At 45.0% G+C, this 19,758-nt stretch overlaps 1 protein-coding gene across 8 annotated transcripts in view; it reads left to right on the plus strand.

Annotated features, from left to right (window-relative positions):
• The window catches only part of ptprub (protein tyrosine phosphatase receptor type Ub), a 406,174-nt gene that overhangs the window by 346,349 nt on the left and 40,067 nt on the right, over nt 1–19,758 (plus strand). For 5 of the 8 annotated variants that reach the window (XM_014169371.2, XM_014169399.2, XM_014169409.2 and 2 more), the window contains 5 exons: nt 10,367–10,443; nt 11,932–11,949; nt 16,157–16,193; nt 16,742–16,839; nt 17,531–17,647. In XM_014169371.2, coding sequence (XP_014024846.1) covers nt 10,367–10,443; nt 11,932–11,949; nt 16,157–16,193; nt 16,742–16,839; nt 17,531–17,647 — 347 coding nt within the window. The remainder of the gene's footprint in view (nt 1–10,366; nt 10,444–11,931; nt 11,950–16,156; nt 16,194–16,741; nt 16,840–17,530; nt 17,648–19,758) is intronic. The other 3 variants (XM_014169389.2, XM_014169427.2, XM_014169437.2) reach the window with 1 other exon arrangement.

Raw genomic sequence — 19,758 nt, forward strand, 5'->3', positions numbered from 1 at the left:
GAAGATGAACTGGGAACATTGCAGTTAAGCTGTTTGTGGATCCTCAGGCCAAGCCTCACTTTTTCAAGCCCAGGACAATGCCTTACGCCATGAAAAAGAAAGTTGAGGATGAGTTGGAGCGGCTGCAGGAAACAGACATCATTACTCTCATTCAGTTCTCCCATTGGGCAGCTCCAATCGTTCTCATTATGAAAAGTGATGGCATGGTGCGTATATGTGGGGACTACAAGCTCACCATCAACTGGGCCTCTAGGCTGGATGCTTACTTGCTGCTGCGGGTGGAGGACCTGTTCGCGACGCTTGCATGAGGTAAGACTTTCTCAAAGCTTGACATGAGTCACGCCTACCAACAGCTCCTCCTGGACAAGGTCTCAAAAGAGTATGTCACAGTCAACACGCACAAAGGCTTGTTCAGGTACAACCGCTTGGTTTTCGGAGTGGCGGCCATTCCAGCCATTTTCCAGAGGACAATGGACAGTCTGCTGCAGGGGATCCCTCATGTAGCAGTGTACCTGGACGACATCCTGGTTACAGTGGCACCTCCACCATCTGGACCAGGTGTTAAAGAGATTCTCCGAGGCAGGGCTGTGCCTAAAGCGTAGCAAGTGCACATTCCAAGCACAGAGTGTGACATACCTAGGTCACAAGAGAGAGCACAGAGGGTCTGTGTCCTATGGAGGACAAAGTCAGGGCAATCAAAGATGCTCCAAACCCCAAGAACGTGTCTGAGCTCAGGTCGTTCCTGGGCATTGTGAACTACTATGGTAAGTTCCTCCCTAAGCTGTCAACAGTGTTGGCTCCACTTTATCAGCTGCTCCACAAAGACGAAATGGAAGTGGGGGCCAGCACAAGAGAAAGCTTTCAAGGAAGTGAAAGCGCTACTACAATCCAGCACAACTGCTGGTTCATTTTGACCAAGACAAAGTGATCATCCTGTCATGTGACTCCTCGCCCTATAGCGTTGGGGCAGTAATCTCTCATTTAGATAGAGGACAGGTCAGAGAAACCCATTGGATTTGCATCAAGCACGCTGACGAGTGCTGAGAAGGGTTAATCACAGTTAGACAAGGAAGGTCTGGCCATAGTTTTTGCTGTGAAACGCTTTCATCAGTACCTCCTATGGTCATCATTTCACCATATGCACTCACCACAAACCACTGATGAGCCTTTTAGTGAATCAAGATGCATTCCTCCCATGGCTTCAGCAAGGATACAGCGCTGGGCCCTAACACTGTCAGCTTACGAGTACACTATAGTGTACAGAGCGGGGAAGGACAATTGAAACGCAGACGTGCTCAGCTGTCTCCCGCTATCAGAGATGCCCGCCACAACTGTAGTGCCTCCCGAGACAATTTTCCTAATGTAGAGATTGTCAAACTGACCTGTGAATGACAAACAGATCAGACAGTGGGCAGACTGGGATCCTATCTGGGCCCAAGTAAAAAGATGCCTTATGCAGGGTTGGCCTCCTGTCATAGAGGATGATGGACTGAGACATTTACATTTACGTCATTTAGCAGACGCTCTTATCCAGAGCGACTTACAAATTGGTGCATTCACCTTATGATATCCAGTGGAACAACCACTTTACAATAGTACATCTATATCTTTTGGGGGGGTTAGAAGGATTACTTAATCCTATCCCAGGTATTCCTTAAAGAGGTGGGGTTTCAGGTGTCTCCGGAAGGTGGTGATTGACTCCGCTGTCCTGGCGTCATGAAGGAGCTTGTTCCACCATTGAGGGTGCCAGAACAGCGAACAGTTTTGACTGGGCTGAGCGGGAACTGTGGTTCCGCAGAGGTAGGGAGGCGAGCAGGCCAGAGGTGGATGAACGCAGTGCCCTTCTTTGGGTGTAGGGACTGATCAGAGCCTGAAGGTACGGAGGTGCCGTTCCCCTCACAGCTCCGTAGGCAAGCACCATGGTCTTGTAGCAGATGCAAGCTTCAACTGGAAGCCAGTGGAGTGTGCGGAGGAGCGGGGTGACGTGAGAGAACTTGGGAATGTTGAACACCAGACGGGCTGCGGCGTTCTGGATGAGTTGTCGGGGTTTAATGGCACAGGCAGGGAGCCCCGCCAACAGCGAGTTGCAGTAATCCGGACGGGAGATGACAAGTGCCTGGATTAGGACCTGCGCCGCTTACTGTGTGAGGCAGGGTCGTACTCTGCGAATGTTGTAGAGCATGAACCTACAGGATCGGGTCACCGCCTTGATGTTAGCGGAGAACGACAGGGTGTTGTCCAGGGTCACGCCAAGGCTCTTAGCACTCTGGGAGGAGGACACAATGGGGTTGTCAACCGTGATAGCGAGATCATGGAACGCGCAGTCCTTCCCCGTGAGGAAGAGCAGCTCCGTCTTGCCGAGGTTCAGCTTGAGGTGGTGATCCGTCATCCACACTGATATGTCTGCCAGACATGCAGAGATGTGATTCGCCACCTGGTTATCAGAAGGGGGAAAGGAGAAGTTTAATTGTGTGTCGTCTGCGTAGCAATGATAGGAGAGACCATGTGAGGATATGACAGCGCCAAATGACTTGGTTTATAGCGAGAATAGGAGAGGGCCTAGAACTGAGCCTTGGGGGACACCAGTGGTGAGAGCACGTGGTGCGGAGACGGATTCTCGCCATGCCACCTAGTAGGAGCGACCTGTCAGGTAGGACGCAATCCAAGAGTGAGCCGCACCGGAGATGCCCAACTCGGAGATGGTGGAGAGGAGGATCTGATGGTTCACAGTATCAAAGGCAGCAGATAGGTCTAGAAGGATGAGAGCAGAGGAAAGAGAGTTAGCTTTAGCAGTGCGGAGAGCCTCCGTGACACAGAGAAGAGCAGTCTCAGTTGAATGACCAGTCTTGAAACCTGACTGATTTGGATCAAGAAGGTCATTCTGAGAGAGATAGCAAGAGAGCTGGCCAAGGACGGCACGCTCAAGAGTTTGAGAGAAAAGAAATAAGGGATACTGGTCTGTAGTTGTTGACATCGGAGGGTTTTTGAGAAGGGTGCAACTCTCGCTCTCTTGAAGATGGAAGGGACGTAGCCAGCGGTCAAGAATGAGTTGATGAGCGAGGTGAGGTAAGGGAGAAGTTCTCCGGAAATGGTCTGGAGAAGAGAGGAGGGGATAGGGTCAAGCGGGCAGGTTGTTGAGCGGCCGGCCATCACAAGTCGCAAGATTTCATCTGGAGAGAGAGGGGAGAAAGAGGTCAAAACATAGGGTAGGGCAATGTGAGCAGGACCAGTGGTGTCGTTTGACTTAACAAACGAGGATCAGATGTCGTCAACCTTTTTTTCAAAATGGTTGACAAAGTCATCCGCAGAGAGGGAGGAGGGGGCGAGGGGGGAGGAGGATTCAGGAGGGAGGAGAAGGTGGCAAAGAGCTTCCTAGGGTTAGAGGCAGATGCTTGGAATTGAGAGTGGTAGAAAGTGGCTTTAGCAGCAGAAACAGAGGAAGAAAATGTGGAGAGGAGGGAGTAAAAAGATGCCTGGTCCGAAGGGAGGCTAGTTTTCCTCCATTTCCGCTCGGCTGCCTGGAGCCCTGTTCTGTGAGCTCGCAATGAGTCGTCAAGCCACGGAGCAGGAGGGGAGGACCGAGCCGGCCAGGAGGATAGGGGACATAGAGAGTCAAAGGATGCAGAAAGGGAGGAGAGGAGGGTTGAGGAGGCAGAATCAGGAGATTGGTTGGAGAAGGATTGAGCGGAGGGAAGAGATGATAGGATGGAAGAGGAGAGAGTAGCAGAAGAGAGAGAGCGAAGGTTGCGACGGCGCAATACCATCTGAGTAGGGGCAGAGTGAGAAGTGTTGGAGGAGAGCGAGAGGGAAAAGGATAAAAGGTAGTGGTCGGAGACTGTGAGGGGAGTTGCAGTGAGATTAGTAGAAGAACAGCATCTAGTAAAGATGAGGTCAAGCGTATTGCCTGTCTTGTGAGTAGGGGGGATGGTGAGAGGGTGAGGTCAAAAGAGGACAGGAGTGGAAAGAAGGAGGAAGAGAGAAATGAGTCAAAGGTAGACGTAGGGAGGTTAAAGTCACCCAGAATTGTGAGGGGTGAGCCATCCTCAGGAAAGGAACTTATCAAGGCGTCAAGCTCATTGATGAACTCGCCAAGGGAACCTGGAGGGCGATAAATGATAAGGATGTTAAGCTTGAATGGGCTAGTGACTGTGACAGCATGGAATTCAAAGGAGGAGATAGACAGATGGGTCAGGGCAGAAAGAGAAAATGTCCACTTGGGAGAGATGAGGATTCCAGTGACACCACCCCGCTGACCAGATGCTCTCGGGGTATGCGAGAACAAGCGGTCAGACGAGGAGAGAGCAGTAGGAGTAGCAGTGTTTTCTGTGGTAATCCATGTTTTCGTCAGCACCAAGAAGTCGAGGGACTGGAGGGTAGCATAGGCTGAGATGAACTCTGCCTTGTTGGCCGCAGACCGGCAGTTCCAGAGGCTGCCGGAGACCTGGAACTCCACGTGGGTCGTGCACGCTGGGACCACCAGGTTAGAGTGGCAGCGGCCATGCGGTGTGAAGCGTTTGTGTGGCCTGTGCAGAGAGGAGAGAACAGGGATAGACAGACACATAGTTGACAGGCTACAGGAGAGGCTACCTTATGCAAAGCACAAAACTGAGCTGAGTGTGCATGATGGCTGCATACTCTGGGGTTCCAGAGTGGTTATTTCACCCCCTGGCCGTTCACAGATCATCTCCCGGATTAAAAATTTAGCCAGATCTTACATCTGGTGGCCTAACATGGATCAGGACGTAGAAAACAAAGTGAAATCCTGTTCTGAGTGCCAGATCAACCAGAAGATGGCGCCACCCGCGCCAGTACATTTGTGTGAGTGGCCTGACCACCCATGGTCCAGGCTGCACATAGACTTTGCAGGCCCTTTCATGGGCCACATGTTTCTTGTCATGGTGGACGTGCACTCCAAGTGGCTGGAGGCTCACATCATGAGCAACATCACAGCGACCACAACCATCGAAAAGCTTCGGCAGGTGTTTGCAACTCATGCCTCACTCTCTTATGTCTGATGAGTCAGACACAACAACCTTTACCTGTGACTTGTTCCAAGAATTTATGCAGAGAAACGGGATTCGCCATGTCCGCAGCACTCCGTTTCAACCAGCCTGAAACGGCTTAGCGGAACGTGCTGTGCTGACACTGAAAGAGGGGCTCAAAAGGATGACTGGGGGAACCATCACAACTAAGCCTTCTCGGTTCTTGTTCCAGTACTGCATCACGCCACAAACAACAACAGGACATGCTCCAGCTGAGATGTTGATGGGCAGAAAGCCTATAGCTCACCTGGATCTACTGCGTCCGAACATCAAAGCACGAGTGGAACGGAAGCAGGAGAAACAAAAAGAGAGACATGACGACAACGCGAGGGAATACCGTTAAAACCCAATGACAGGGTCTACAGCTGCAACTTCACAAGCAGCAAGCACTGGTTGCCAGGTATCATTCAGAGTGGTCCAGTCACCTTTGTAGTCAAATTGACTGATGGTCGAGTCATGCGCAGACACCAGGACCACATCCGCCTGCGCTATGACAAAGAAAATAAAATAAATTCCGACGGAACAGCTGCGGGTGGTAGTATACAAGTTAAAACCCCACAGGAAACTGTGTCTGAGGAACAGGGGCATTCAGTGGTTCCAGCAGAGGGAGATGTACAGAGGGGACTACTACTAGGAGCCGGGACTGGTATCTGTTTTTTTTTTTTTGGGGGGGGATTTAAATTATGTGTTAAATATGTTGGGTCGTAATTTGAATTTAGGGTGGGACCCTCATTTTAAGGAGGGGGGGGGTGTCACGGCTCCTCCTCTGCAGTGCAGGGGCGGTTCCTCCTGCAGGCAGAGGAGAGTCGTGTGTGATTGGAGCCACCTGGGCTCAGGGTATTTAACTTCTATGGGCTAGGTGGGACGCCTACTCAACAGCCAGTGTAATCCCGTGGCGGGATATTCAAATACCTCAAAAATGCAAAAACTTCAATTTTTCAAACATATGACTATTTTACACCATTTTAAAGACAAGACTCGTTAATCTAACCACACTGTCCGATTTCAAAAAGGCTTTACAACGAAAGCAAAACATTAGATTATGTCAGCAGAGTACCCAGCCAGAAATAATCAGACACCCATTTTTCAAGCTAGCATATAATGTCACATAAACCCAAACCACAGCTAAATGCAGCACTAACCTTTGATGATCTTCATCAGATGACAACCCTAGGACATTATGTTATACAATACATGCATGTTTTGTTCCATCAAGTTCATATTTATATCAAAAACCAGCTTTTTACATTAGCATGTGACTAGCATGTGACTAGCATTCCCACCGAACACTGCCGGTGAAATTATTAACCTGTTGGGGATAGGGGGCAGTATTTGCACGGCCGGATAAAAAACGTACCCGATTTAATCTGGTTACTACTCCTGCCCAGTAACTAGAATATGCATATAATTATAGGCTTTGGATAGAAAACACCCTAAAGTTTCTAAAACTGTTTGAATGGTGTCTGTGAGTATAACAGAACTCATTTGGCAGGCAAAAACCTGAGAAGATTTCATGCAGGAAGTGGCCTGTCTGACAAGGTGTCGTTCTTCTTGTCTCTGTTTATTGAAGAGTGTGGATCTTAGCTGTACCGTGACACTTCCTACGGCTGCCATAGGCTCTCAGAAGGCGGCAAAATGCTGAATCGTGGCTTTGCAGGCTCTGGCTGAAACAAAGTAGCGCGTTTGGGTAGTGGCTGGTTACAGTACTGTGAGACTCAGGCTCGTGCCCGCGTCGACCGAAAGCTTTGTTTTTTTTCCTCTGTTTAGCTAAATGGACATTCCCGGTCGGAATATTATCGCTTTTTTACGAGAAAAATGGCATAAAAATGGATTTTAAACAGCGGTTGACATGCTTCGAAGTACGGTAATGGAATATTTAGATTTTTTTTGTCACGAATTGCGCCATGCGCGCGACCCTGATTTACCATTTCGGATAGTTTCTGGAACGCACGAACAAAACGCCGCTATTCGGATATAACGATGGATTATTTTGGACCAAACCAACATTTGTTATTGAAGTAGCAGTCCTGGGAGTGCATTCTGACGAAGACAACAAAAGGTAATCAAACTTTTCTAATAGTAAATCTGATATTGGTGAGTGCTAAACTTGCCGGGTGTCTAAATAGCTAGCCCGTGATACAATACATGCATGTTTTGTTCAATCAAGTTCATATTTATATCAAAAACCAGCTCTTTACATTAGCATGTGACGTTCAGAACTAGCATACCCCCCGCAAACTTCCGGCGAATTCACTAACAATTTACTAAATTACTCACGATAAACGTTCACAAAAAGCATAACAATTATTTTAAGAATTATAGATACAGAACTCCTCTATGCACTCGATATGTCCGATTTTAAAATAGCTTTTTGGTGTACATAGCCCAGGCATCACGGGCTAGCTATTTAGACATCCGGCAAGTTTAGCACTCACCAATATCAGGTTTACTATTATAAAAGTTTGATTACCTTTTGTTGTCTTCGTCAGAATGCACTCCCAGGACTGCTACTTCAATAACAAATGTTGGTTTGGTCCAAAATAATCCATCGTTATATCCGAATAGCGGCGTTTTGTTCGTGCGTCCCTGACACTATCTGAAATGGTAAATCAGGGTCGTGCGCATGGCGCAATTCGTGACAAAAAAAATCTAAATATTCCATTACCGTACTTCGAAGCATGTCAACCGCTGTTTAAAATCCATTTTTATGCCATTTTTCTCGTAAAAAGCGATAATATTCCGACCGGGAATCTCCTTTTAGCTAAACAGAGGAAAGTAAACAAAGCTTTCGGTCGACGCGGGCACGAGCCTGAGTCTCACAGTACTGTAACCAGCCACTACCCAAACGCGCTACTTTTTTTTCAGCCAGAGCCTGCAAAGCCACGATTCAGCTTTTTACCGCCTTCTGAGACCCTATGGCAGCCGTAGGAAGTGTCACGGGACAGCTAAGATCCTCACTCTTCAATAAACAGAGACAAGAAGAACGACACCTTGTCAGACAGGCCACTTCCTGCCTGAAACCTTGTCAGGTTTTTGCCTGCCAAATGAGTTCTGTTATACTCACAGACACCATTCAAACAGTTTTAGAAACTTTAGGGTGTTTTCTATCCATATGTAATAAGTATATGCATATTCTAGTTACTGGGTAGGAGTGGTAACCAGATTAAATCGGGTACGTTTTTTATCCAGCCGTGAAAATACTGCCCCCTAGCCATAACAGGATAACATAATGTCCTAGGGTTGTCATCTGATGAAGATCATCAAAGGTTAGTGCTGCATTTAGCTGTCTTCTGGGTTTTTGTGACATTATATGCTAGCTTGAAAAATGGGTGTCTGATTAATTCTGGCTTGGTACTCTGCTGACATAATCTAATGTTTTGCTTTCGTTGTAAAGCCTTTTTGAAATCAGACAGTGTGGTTAGATTAACGAGAGTCTTGTCTTTAAATAGCTGTAAAATAGTCATATGTTTGAGAAATTGAAGTAATAGCATTTCTAAGGTATTTGAAAATCGATCCACTGGATTAGACTGGCTGTTGCGTAGGTGGGACGAATTCGTCCCGCCTAGCCCAGAGAGGTTAAATTACTCACGATAAACATTCACAAAAAACATAACAATTATTTTAAGAATTATAGATACAGAACTCCTCTATGCACTCGCTGTGTCCGATTTTAAAATGGCTTTTCGGTGAAAGCACATTTTGCAATATTCTCAGTAGATAGCCCGGCATCACAGGGCTAGCTATTTAGACACCCAGCAAGTTTAGCACTCACCAAAGTCAGATATACTATAAGAAATTTTTTATTACCTTTGCTGTTCTTCGTCAGAATGCACTCCCAGGACTTCTACTTCAATAAGAAATGTTGGTTTGGTCCCAAATAATCCATTGTTATATCCAAATAGCGGCGTTTTGTTCGTGCGTTCAAGACACTATCCGAAAGGGTAAATAAGGGTGACGAGCATGGCGCATTTCGTGACAAAAAAATTCGAAATATTCCATTACCGTACTTCGAAGCATGTCAACCGCTGTTTAAAATCAATTTTTATGCCATTTTTCTCGTAAAAAAGCGATAATATTCCGACCGGGAATCTGCGTTTAGGTAAAAAGAGGAAAGAAAATAAAGCACGGGGTCGACTCGTGCACGCGCCTGAGTCTCAGAGTACTCTGATCGGCCACTTGCCAAACGCGATAATGTGTTTCAGCCAGAGGCTGCCTCGATATCATTCAGCTTTTTCCCGGGCTCTGAGAGCCTATGGGAGCCGTAGGAAGTGTCACGTTACAGCAAAGATCCTCAGTCTTCAATAAAAAGAGCCAAGATGAACAACAACTTGTCAGACAGGCCACTTCCTGTACAGAATCTTCTCAGGTTTTTGCCTGCCATATGAGTTATGTTATACTCACAGACACCATTCAAACAGTTTTAGAAACTTTAGGGTGTTTTCTATCCAAAGCCAATAATTATATGCATATTCTTGTTACTGGGCAGGAGTAGTAACCAGATTAAATCGGGTACGTTTTTTATCCGGCCGTGTCAATACTGCCCCCTAGCCCTAACAGGTTAACAAACTGCTCCACTTACCTCTCTCTCGCTTGGCTTGCTCTCTCTCGCCCTGATCCTCCAGGTATGATCCTGTTTTGTTTGTTCCTTTGTTGGTTTATTTAGTTTCCACTCAGTCATGTTTACACACATATTCACGCCTCCATGCACCCTACATACACCCTACATTATGACATTTCCACACCTCATTCCTTTTTCTTTGTTTAGAATTAATAGTTTTGTTTTATAATAAAGAACTTTTCGAATTGGCCTATTATTGACATTGACCGTGACCTTTCCCCTTGGATGATGTCATCACCCCGAGTTGGATCTGTACAATGGGACTCTACCACATGTTGAATGGGCTGTATTTTTTACAATGACGGCCTACCCTGGCCAAACCCGGATGACACTGGGCCAATTGTGCGCTGCCCTATGGGAATCCCATTCACAGCCGGATGTGATACAGCCTGGATTCGAATCAGGGACTGTAATGACGCCTCTTGCAACTAAGATGCAGTGTGTTAGACCGCTGCGCCACTCGGGAGCCGGGTGTACATGGCTGTACTCCTTTTATTTCTTAGGTTGAAAGTAATATTGAAATGAGTGTAGGCATTCCTTGTCAAGTTACTACAATAAATGTGTTATATTATGAATAGGTCTTTTTATAAAATGTAAAAAAAAATATATGGATGTGTTATTTAATTGAGTTGTATATGGTGTGGATGTACTGTAATGTAATTGGAAACATGGCAGAGATGTGATTCTCCCATTGTGTCCGTTCCAGACGACCGCCACAGAGTCAAGCTCCACCCACTCCTGGGAGACCCCAACTCTGACTACATCAATGCCAACTACATAGACGTAAGTCTCACACCTTCTTTTCTGCTCAGAATCCTTTCCAATCAGTGTTATACTGGGAAACTCATCAAGTCATTACTAATCCCTTTCTGAAAAACCACCGTCCATTTCACAGTATTTTGTGTCGCCCTAAGCAATCCGGTGCCCCAGATTTACCTGTGAGAGGATATTCCTGTTCCTGGAAACACCAGGTTCCACCCAACCCCCATCCAACTACAAACCTTCCTCTTGGCATTCTAGCCAGATGCCATGTCTGTTTGGTGACTACCTCTACAGCCCTTATCCAACGCTATTAATAGACAATAAATTAATTTTATAATACCAAGTCCTGGAGGTAAAGCCCTTTGTAAAATCCCCCAATACCTCTGAATTGAATAGACTGGGTTGATGTTGTTCAATCCCTGGATGGATGGGGAGCAGGTCTGTGACATGATCTCTTTGGCTGCTCACCTTCACTTCACTGTACTTCTTGTTTCCATCTGCATCAACTAGAATGTGTCACCCGTAGAGCAACATGCATCATCCATTTGTTGGACTGTACACTCATGAATGTACATTATTCCATCATAAGAGACAAACTTGTCTAAAACGCCTCGTCGGAAAGGTGAAAGCACTCCTTTTACATCGTTTAGCCAGGAGAGATAGAGAGTGGACTTGTGCAGGAGAAATGCTTTTAGGGGACTTCATTAGCATAGAGTGGGCACTTGAGAAGGCCGTCCTATTTTGACTCCTGCCTTTGTGAGGGTGCCAATTAGTGTCAGGGCACAGGGAGACCAAGCATCATTAGAGACATGCGACTCAATGCTTGGGTGCTGCCTGCTGTAGTGCCAAGTTGGCCCCTGACAAGGCTAGCCCTGGCCCTGAATGATGAATACGTTGCCACAGGGGAGTACTTGTGGAGAGCCCATTACTATTTCACCAGAGGTTACATGGAAAAGTTTAGCCTCTCTCTGAAATCTGTTTTCTGTTTGTTAAAGCAGAGGTTGAAGAAGTGCGAGCTCTCAGATTGTTTTTCTCTTTAGCATTTGATTTGATCTCTTTGTCACTCATCGCCTGGCTGTGTGTGTGTGTGTGGGGGGGGGGTATACACTATTGTGCTGTATGTATAAGCATGCTTGGCAGCTGCCTGTGTTTGTCATGTGTTGTGGTACATACAGTGCAGTATTTTCCATCACCACACTCAGCAAGTAAACCCGGCTGAATGCTACAGTATATGCCTCTAATTTGTTCAATAGGGAGACCGTCCAAAGCAATACACACACGGCAGCATGAACAAATGCACGTACGCATGCTCACACACACACAAAACACACACTCAGTCACACACCCACATACTGTATGTAAACAAGCACCATTCTCTATACAGGTTATCCTCCTGACTGCAACCTTTAACTCCTTAGATTTCTCAATCTTATTTCATTAACTAGCTTCTATCTCTTCTCTCTTCTTTTTCTACTACCTTCCCCACCTACTCGACTTTGGACCCTGTAGATTCGGATTAACAGGGAAGTAAGTACTTCACTGCTCTTTCTTCTGTCTGCCATCCCTTTCTTTTCCCTCTTTTCCAATCAGTACATCCCTCCTTCAAAATTCAAACTCTTCAGTCTAGTGTTTGGGAGCCCTGATTCAGAGTTGGCACAATGCAAGCTGCTCCAAGGTATCACAATGTTCAGATTGCAGCAGAGTGAAGAAACTCTGAGGGTTGCCATATCTTTTCCTTTTATCTGCCATTAAATCTTAGATGTTTGTCTCTTTCTACCTGAGCCATGTTCAAACTTCAAGCCAGTAGCTCATCATGCAGAAGAATAACCAGAGCACCATTGCACTCTGGCAATACCATGTTCAACATTGAACAAATTGGAAGCGTTGAAAGAGGTAATGTGAATAGCGACCCTTTTCTCGACCATACCTGAATCAAAGATAAATCAAAGATAACCATTAAGTAAAGAGGAATGCACGTTTGAAGGAGCTCCCATATCTGCTGAAGATGAGACTGCCTAATGGCCCATTGTATGTGTGACCTGTAAGCAAATAGAGCTGTGTCATCATCACCATACCCACTGGCATGCCATGTCATCTCCAGCATGTGACAAGTGTCCCTGTGTTGTTATATTACTTGTGCTTACATGAGGTCAAAGCTCTTATGGTTGCCACTATGACTGGTTGAGGTGGAGGTGTGTGAATGCCATGGACATGCTGATTGTGCTGCCCAGGGTCCCAGCGAATCGTGGGTAGTTGGGCTCACTGCACCCATTCACTGTGACAGTCATTCAACTCCATTACACACTTGTCCCTTTTGCGTTTCACTGCGTATACCTGCATTTCTGCACTTTTTTTGAGGGTGACACAGAACAGATGCCAGGTTCTCTTTCTAGGGGGAAGTAATAATGAGTTATGATCTGTCGACAAACTACTTCTTATAGCCTACTGTACAGTGATGTGGTCCCCGCCTCTTCACGGCATCGTCACCCATAAACACTTCCACCATAAGGAGATATTTTGGCAGATTGTCAAACATTCTTTGATATAAATGGTCTCCTGTTGATTCACTCTGCATGCAAGTTGTACAACTTCATCTGAGCAATCATTGTGGCTATGAATATATATGTGACCGACCGTCTCGATTCGGGGTTATGTAGCAAAATTTGAAATCGTGTTTTTTACATTGGATAAAAGTAGAGACTCAGAGCTAGAAAATGGTATATCATACAGTACAGTTGAGGAACAATGGGAAAGTAATTCTGCTTTGAAAGTTGATAAACTTGTAACCTCACGTTTGAGAATATGGCACTTGAATATTTTGGTAAACCTACTGGAGAGCTCTTCTTTGTCTACACCCATTCAACATTGTTCTCACCCTCTTAAAACTTAGCACCACCCTTCTCTTTAAGGATTCACATGTGAGGCCATGTACTAAACATCCAAAGATTTCAAGACTAAAGGCTGGTTTATACTATGGGTGTATTCGTAAATTCAATCTGGTGTGCCAGAGTGCACCCTGGGCGTTCGTAAACTCAGAGCGTTGTCAGATTGTCCGTTCGTAAATTCAGAGCGTTTCGATCTCTGAGTTTTCAGAGAGCTCACTGGACGCTCTGGCCGAGGAGTAGGGTTGATCCGAGTGTTCTGACCTAACAGCAGTCAAGCTCACAAGCTAACTGGCTAACATTGGCTAGCTTGCTAGCTACTTCCAGACACAGACAACAGCTCACTCAGACCATTGTACTCGCCCTAGCAGAGCTGGTTAGGCTGTTTTTATGTTATCCAGAGCGTTGGTGACTTTAACTGCGCTGCTGGCAACAATTTAATGACGCTTTTTTTTGCCGACAACGGTCATATTCAACTGGTGTTGAGCGTTCATAAATTTGTCAGTTATTTTGCACTCTGGCACACTCCGATGAGAGTGCTCTGAAATCGTTCATAAATTTGTCAATTATTCTGCACTCTGGCACACTCCGATGAGAGTGCTCTGAAATCGGATTAGATAGCTGGAGCGAATTTACCAGCTATGTGTATCGACAGTTGTCGCAGTGACATCATGAACGTTCTATTGAAATGGTTACTTGCATAGTAGAGTATTTTGTTTAGACATGTAGCTAGCTAGCTAAACAATGAACCATAATCCCAACTCATAACATTACCCTGTATGAATCTGCAGGTAGCTAACCAACCAGGTTCAATGTTAGCTTGCTAACATCAGGCTATAACTATCAAATTAAATGGCTCTGAGATACGAATAATATTACTACGCAGATCATAAACGTAACGTTTGCTAGCAAGCCAGCCAGCTTATGTTAGCTAGCTAGCTAACAGTACGCTTTAACTTGAAATGAAAATGACTTTCTAACAAAATTAGAGACGTGTAATATCTGAAAATGTAGCTAGCTAGACTATCTTACCCATATACATGGATGGACGCTTCTTCCTCTGTCACGGAAGCCATGGTTGCCCTTAGTTTGAAGATGCAATCCAGAGACATGTGTTTTATACAGCCTTCTGTGTGTTCTCTTTTCGACTCCCTTTGCTTATTTGCAGTCAAAGGCCAGAATTTTCTCCATCTCCTTAGCTATCATACTGTAATTCCCCTGGGCATTCCACTGATTTCAAAACTCGGTCCTCCAGAAAGTGGAGAGCAACACTTTGATATCGTTCAAAAAAGCAGTGTTAGAAAGGATTACCTACAAATACTGACCAGCTCATGTTATAGACAGAGAAGCGTGCTACATGGCAGACCAATCCGAACTCATCTCTCGGCATGTCCAGCCCATCCATTATCTCAGCCAATCAGGGCTAGCGGGAAGGTTCCTGACTTTTTCCATGCTTAACCAACTAGGCTCGTAATTTAACAATTGTATTCATATTTACAGATGACATACAAATTTGTTATTAAGGCACATGAAAGTTCCAGAAGGGATTTCTGCCAAAAAACACATTTGGAAAATTTAAAAAAAAAAGTTTCTCCTGTGAAGTAGTTTCCTTGAAACGAGTCACATATATTTAGTGAATCCCTTTTTTTCAAGGTTGCTTTTTCCTCTTTTGGTTGAGCACCGTATCTCCACTGTATCTAGATATTACCCCCCCCCCGCCCACCACCACCACACACACACACACACACACACACACACACAAAAAAAGTTAATCTCAACTTACTGTTGCGAGTTAGAAAAGTAGAATACACAAAGTGCAATTTCAAAATTTGGCTCTGCATCAGCAGTGTTTCTCGTTATCTCAGTCACTGATAGTAAGTCAATTAGCCCATGTCAGCTAAAATGTTGTAGATCGCTAAGTTAGTTTAGCAGCCAGCTATCTAAATTTGTTATCGTGATCGAATTACCAGCCTCCATTGATTTTGTTAGTCAGTCTCACTCAGATATCATATTAAAAACTGCTAACGTTTCTCACCATCCTATTGCAAAATGTGTAGAATTGCAGGAAATTATCTGTCGAACAGCTCATTTTTTTTCTCTCCCCCCAATGGCCAAATGTGTCGAATTACAGTAAATTTGCTTTAAAACTGTCAAATTTCCTCTACATCCCATTGCAAAAATGTTTAGAATTTCTCTAAATCTGCTAAAAACATGAAAAATATTCAGTATATTGGAGCAGTAAACCAACTCTGATAATACAAGGAGAACGTATTATTTTGTGCATTGTGTTGAATAATGAAATCCGATTGCTATTTCTATGGGACTTAAACGTAGCGTAGTATTCTGAAAAGCATAATTTTGATGGGTAAAGTGGATGTTCTGAATCACTCAAACAACTGCTGGGACTACAGTCTCTCTCTCATCTCTCTCAATGCCAGAATGTTGTCTCATTCTGTTATATCGTAACCATGTTTGTTGTGACGTCTGTGTGGGGGGATTTGCACATGCTTTTAGAAGTTGATGGCAGCTTTTAGGTAAAGCCTGACATGCAATGGAACTCTTTTTCTCAGGTGTCATAATTAGCTGTGCTTTTGGGAGGGGTCTATTTAGCATGCACACCAAACTGTAGGCATACTGGGTGTCTGATGGCACATATTTTCTCTGGAATTTTTGTGAGTGGTGTTGGAATGACAGGAAACATGTTACTGAGGGAATTGGACAGTAGTGAGAAGGAAGGGTGATCCTTGCTAGAAGAGAGGGAGGGAGAGGAGAAGGAGGGAGGAGAAGGAGAGAAAGCGCTGTCTGAGGCACAGATGGCATACTCAGCATGTCATCCCTGTTCTCTTTTTCAGGGCTACCATCGATCCAACCACTTCATAGCCACTCAGGGTGAGTATTCCGCCATGTCTGGAGTTGGGTGCTTGTGTGTGGGATTGTGTGTTTTTGTGTGATAAATTGAGGTTCACCAACCTACCCAATGAACTTCCACGTAGGATCTAGCAACAGTGACACATCATGCTCATGTATACATCAGTTTCCTTTTTGGGTGCGTGCATATTTGGATGTGTAGATACACACCCTAGCATCAGTTAGACCCTCTCCTAGTAGAGAGAGAGAGAGACTCTGTTTCACCTGTCACTTCTCATACTGAGCCACTGTTCGCTGGCACAGACCAATGAACACTGCTATGAAGCACTGTACAGCACAAATTTAATTACAGTAGGGCATGTGACCTGACCAGGAAAAACTCTTTGGCCCTACTTATAACCTAGCTGCATGTACCTTGAACCTGTGTCCAAGAAAAGTGACTTAGTACAGTAGTATCGGTTCACGTGGTCAGGAAACAATCCTGGCCCTAGTCATATTGATAATTTGTATTTATAGCAAACTGTTTTTGACTGAGATGGTTGTGATGGTTTTACCTTTCTGTCCCATAGGGCCCAAGCAGGAGACAGTGTATGACTTCTGGAGGATGGTGTGGCAGGAGAACTGCTTCAGCATTGTCATGATCACTAAACTGGTAGAGGTAGGCAGGGTGAGTCTCACACTCACACCTCTCTCATCATACACACCTATCCCCAGCACCATTGCTTCCATCTATCCGGCCATCTATCCGGCCATCCATCCATATATATATATATATAAGCACAAAAGGGGACACAATTCAATTTTCTCTACTGTATTCAGGTCCCTTGCTATTTGCTCAGACAGACATCATTGTTAGAGTAATTGAAACACCAGCAGAATGTAAATGCTATAGTAAGAGTCCCATTATTTTCTTCTGAAGTCATAAACATAGACATAGTGGTTAGGATGACAAAATGTTTCTATCAATATCACTACATGAACTTTGCTGTTCCCTCCTAGCGCTGGATTGTTTGTCAGCTGAATCAAAATAACATCTAACCTAAATTTAAAAAATACTAAATCCTTTGTGCTTTAATGGAAAACATTAGTGGTGGCCCAGTTCTAGATATTATGTTCCCCATCATTAAAGACTATTATAGTTACCTCCTCTATCTATGGAAGAATTGGTTGATTTTGTTGGAGCTGAATTTAAGTATAATTGTTCTGTGTCTTCTTTCCTTAAATGTATTTAATGCAGAGCAGTAGCTAGCATAATTCACCAACAAGGAACACTGGTTGGTCAAACACATGTCAAACACATTTCTGTGACTATCATTGTATGCACGTTTGATCAAATGTTATTTGTCTCTGTTGACCAGGTGAAATGCTGTAAATACTGGCCTGATGACAGTGAGATGTATGGAGACATCAAGATTACACTGCTGAAGACGGAAACACTTTCAGAGTACACAGTTCGTACTTTTGCCATGGAGAGGGTAAGTCCAACCATTCTGTACCTGCACATTTTTTACATTGAGTCAAATCCCAGCTATTACTAAGCATCTTTCTCTCATTCTTTCCTTATTTTGGTTTCTTATGGCTTCACTGCTTAGACATACCATGATGGCATTGTTTCTTCAGCCAGCGTTTCCAGGCAGTTTTCTATTAAAGAGTCTGTGATGTTTATCAGTCCAACTGAACTGAACCAGCATTCAATCTGTCTCAATTAGGTGATTCTGTTGTGAATGCATCCTACCCAGAGAACATGGCTCCACAGAGGCCTTTTTGACTCTGTGTGATAAAGGCACTTGGCTGACAAATAGCAGCCTGTCTCTGACTAGAGAGAGGTGATAGTAAGAAATAATACTCTGGCTCTATGGTTCTTTCCTCTCCTTTGTTACTGAGTTGGCCCCTGTACCAGTCTCCTTCCCAATACTCATAAACATTGCAGAGACAGCAGCAGTTGGCATACACTGATTTGAGTAGACAGTGTCTTACTGCCTGATGATGCATAAATACGATGTAGAGAGATTAGAATAAACAACAGCTCCTGATGTACAGACCGATGTGACTCAGAGACGATGATCATCGAGGGCCCTCTGATTAAATATGCCTGCAGTGAGAGGATTTAATAACTCAAGCTACTTAAACTCCCCCCCCTCTCCCACACCGCTGAGGCACTGCTGCTTCTACAATGACTGCGCTTGAAGTCTTCGTTGCTCTCAGTGGACCATCCTGTCAATCAACGCCAGGGTCTCTCCATGGAGCGGCTCAGAGCAACACTGCGGAGTGACAGTGGCACAAACACAGCATTATTGTTTCACTGTTGCCGCCACTCTCCGTGGGAGCACTACTGTACGCCACTTATCAAGCAGAGATTTTAGGAGAAGTTGACAGTTTGTTTTCAATGAGCCAAGTCTTCTGAGTACATTTTTGGGGGGTCTCTCTCTCTCTCTCTCTCTCTCTCTCTCTCTCTCTCTCTCTCTCTCTCTCTCTCTCTCAATATTGTCTTTACTTTGTCAACTCGGCTCATGTAGTCCATGCTTCACTGTAGCTGTACCGTACTGTAGGTGTACTCAACAATAGTGTCAATTTGTTGCTGGATATCTTGTCATTTAGAAAAAATGAAAAGCTGAAATGTCTTGAGTCAATACGTATTCAACCCCTTTGTTATGGCAAGCCTAAATAAGTTCAGAATATAACATTTATTTTAACAAGTCACATAATAAACTCAGCAACAAAAAAAGTCCTCTCACTGTCAACTGCGTTTATTTTCAGCAAACTTAACATGTGTAAATATTTGTATGAACATAACAAGATTCAACAACTGAGACATAAACTGAACAAGTTCCACAGATATGTGACTAACAGAAATTGAATAATGTGTCCCTGAACAAAGGGGGGGGGGTCAAAATCAAAAGTAACAGTGAGTATCTGGTGTAGCCACCAGCTGCATTAAATAATGCAGTGCATCTCCTCCTCATGGACTGCCCCAGATTTGCCAGTTCTTGCTGTGAGATGTTACCCCACTCTTCCACCAAGGCACCTGCAAGATCCCGGGCATTTCTGGGGGGAATGGCCTTAGCCCTCATCCTCCGATCCAACAGATCGAGCAGTATGGCTGATGGCATTGTCATGTCAGGATGAGCCTGCAGGATGGGTACCACATGAGGGAGGAGGATGTCTTCCCTGTAACGCACAGCGTTGAGATTGCCTGCAATGACAACAAGCTCAGTCCGATGATGCTGCGACACACCGCCCATAACGGACCCTCCAAATCGATCCCGCTCCAGAGTACAGGCATCGGTGTAACGCTCATTCCTTCGACGATAAACACGAATTAGACCATCAGTGAAGAGCACTTTTTGTCAGTCCTGTCTGGGTTTGGTGAGTTTGTGCCCATAGGCGATGTTGTTGCCGTTGATGTCTGGTGAGGACCTGCCTTACAACAGGCCTACAAGCCCTCAGTCCAGCCTCTCTCAGCCTATTGCAGACAGTCTGAGCACTGATGGAGGGTTTGTGCGTTCCTGGTGTAACTCAGACAGTTGTTGTTGCCATCCTGTACCTGTCCCGCAGGTGTGATGTTCGGATGTACCGATCCTGTGCA

This window comes from Salmo salar, chromosome ssa02, assembly GCF_905237065.1.
Source record: "Salmo salar chromosome ssa02, Ssal_v3.1, whole genome shotgun sequence".
Lineage (NCBI taxonomy): Eukaryota > Metazoa > Chordata > Actinopteri > Salmoniformes > Salmonidae > Salmo > Salmo salar.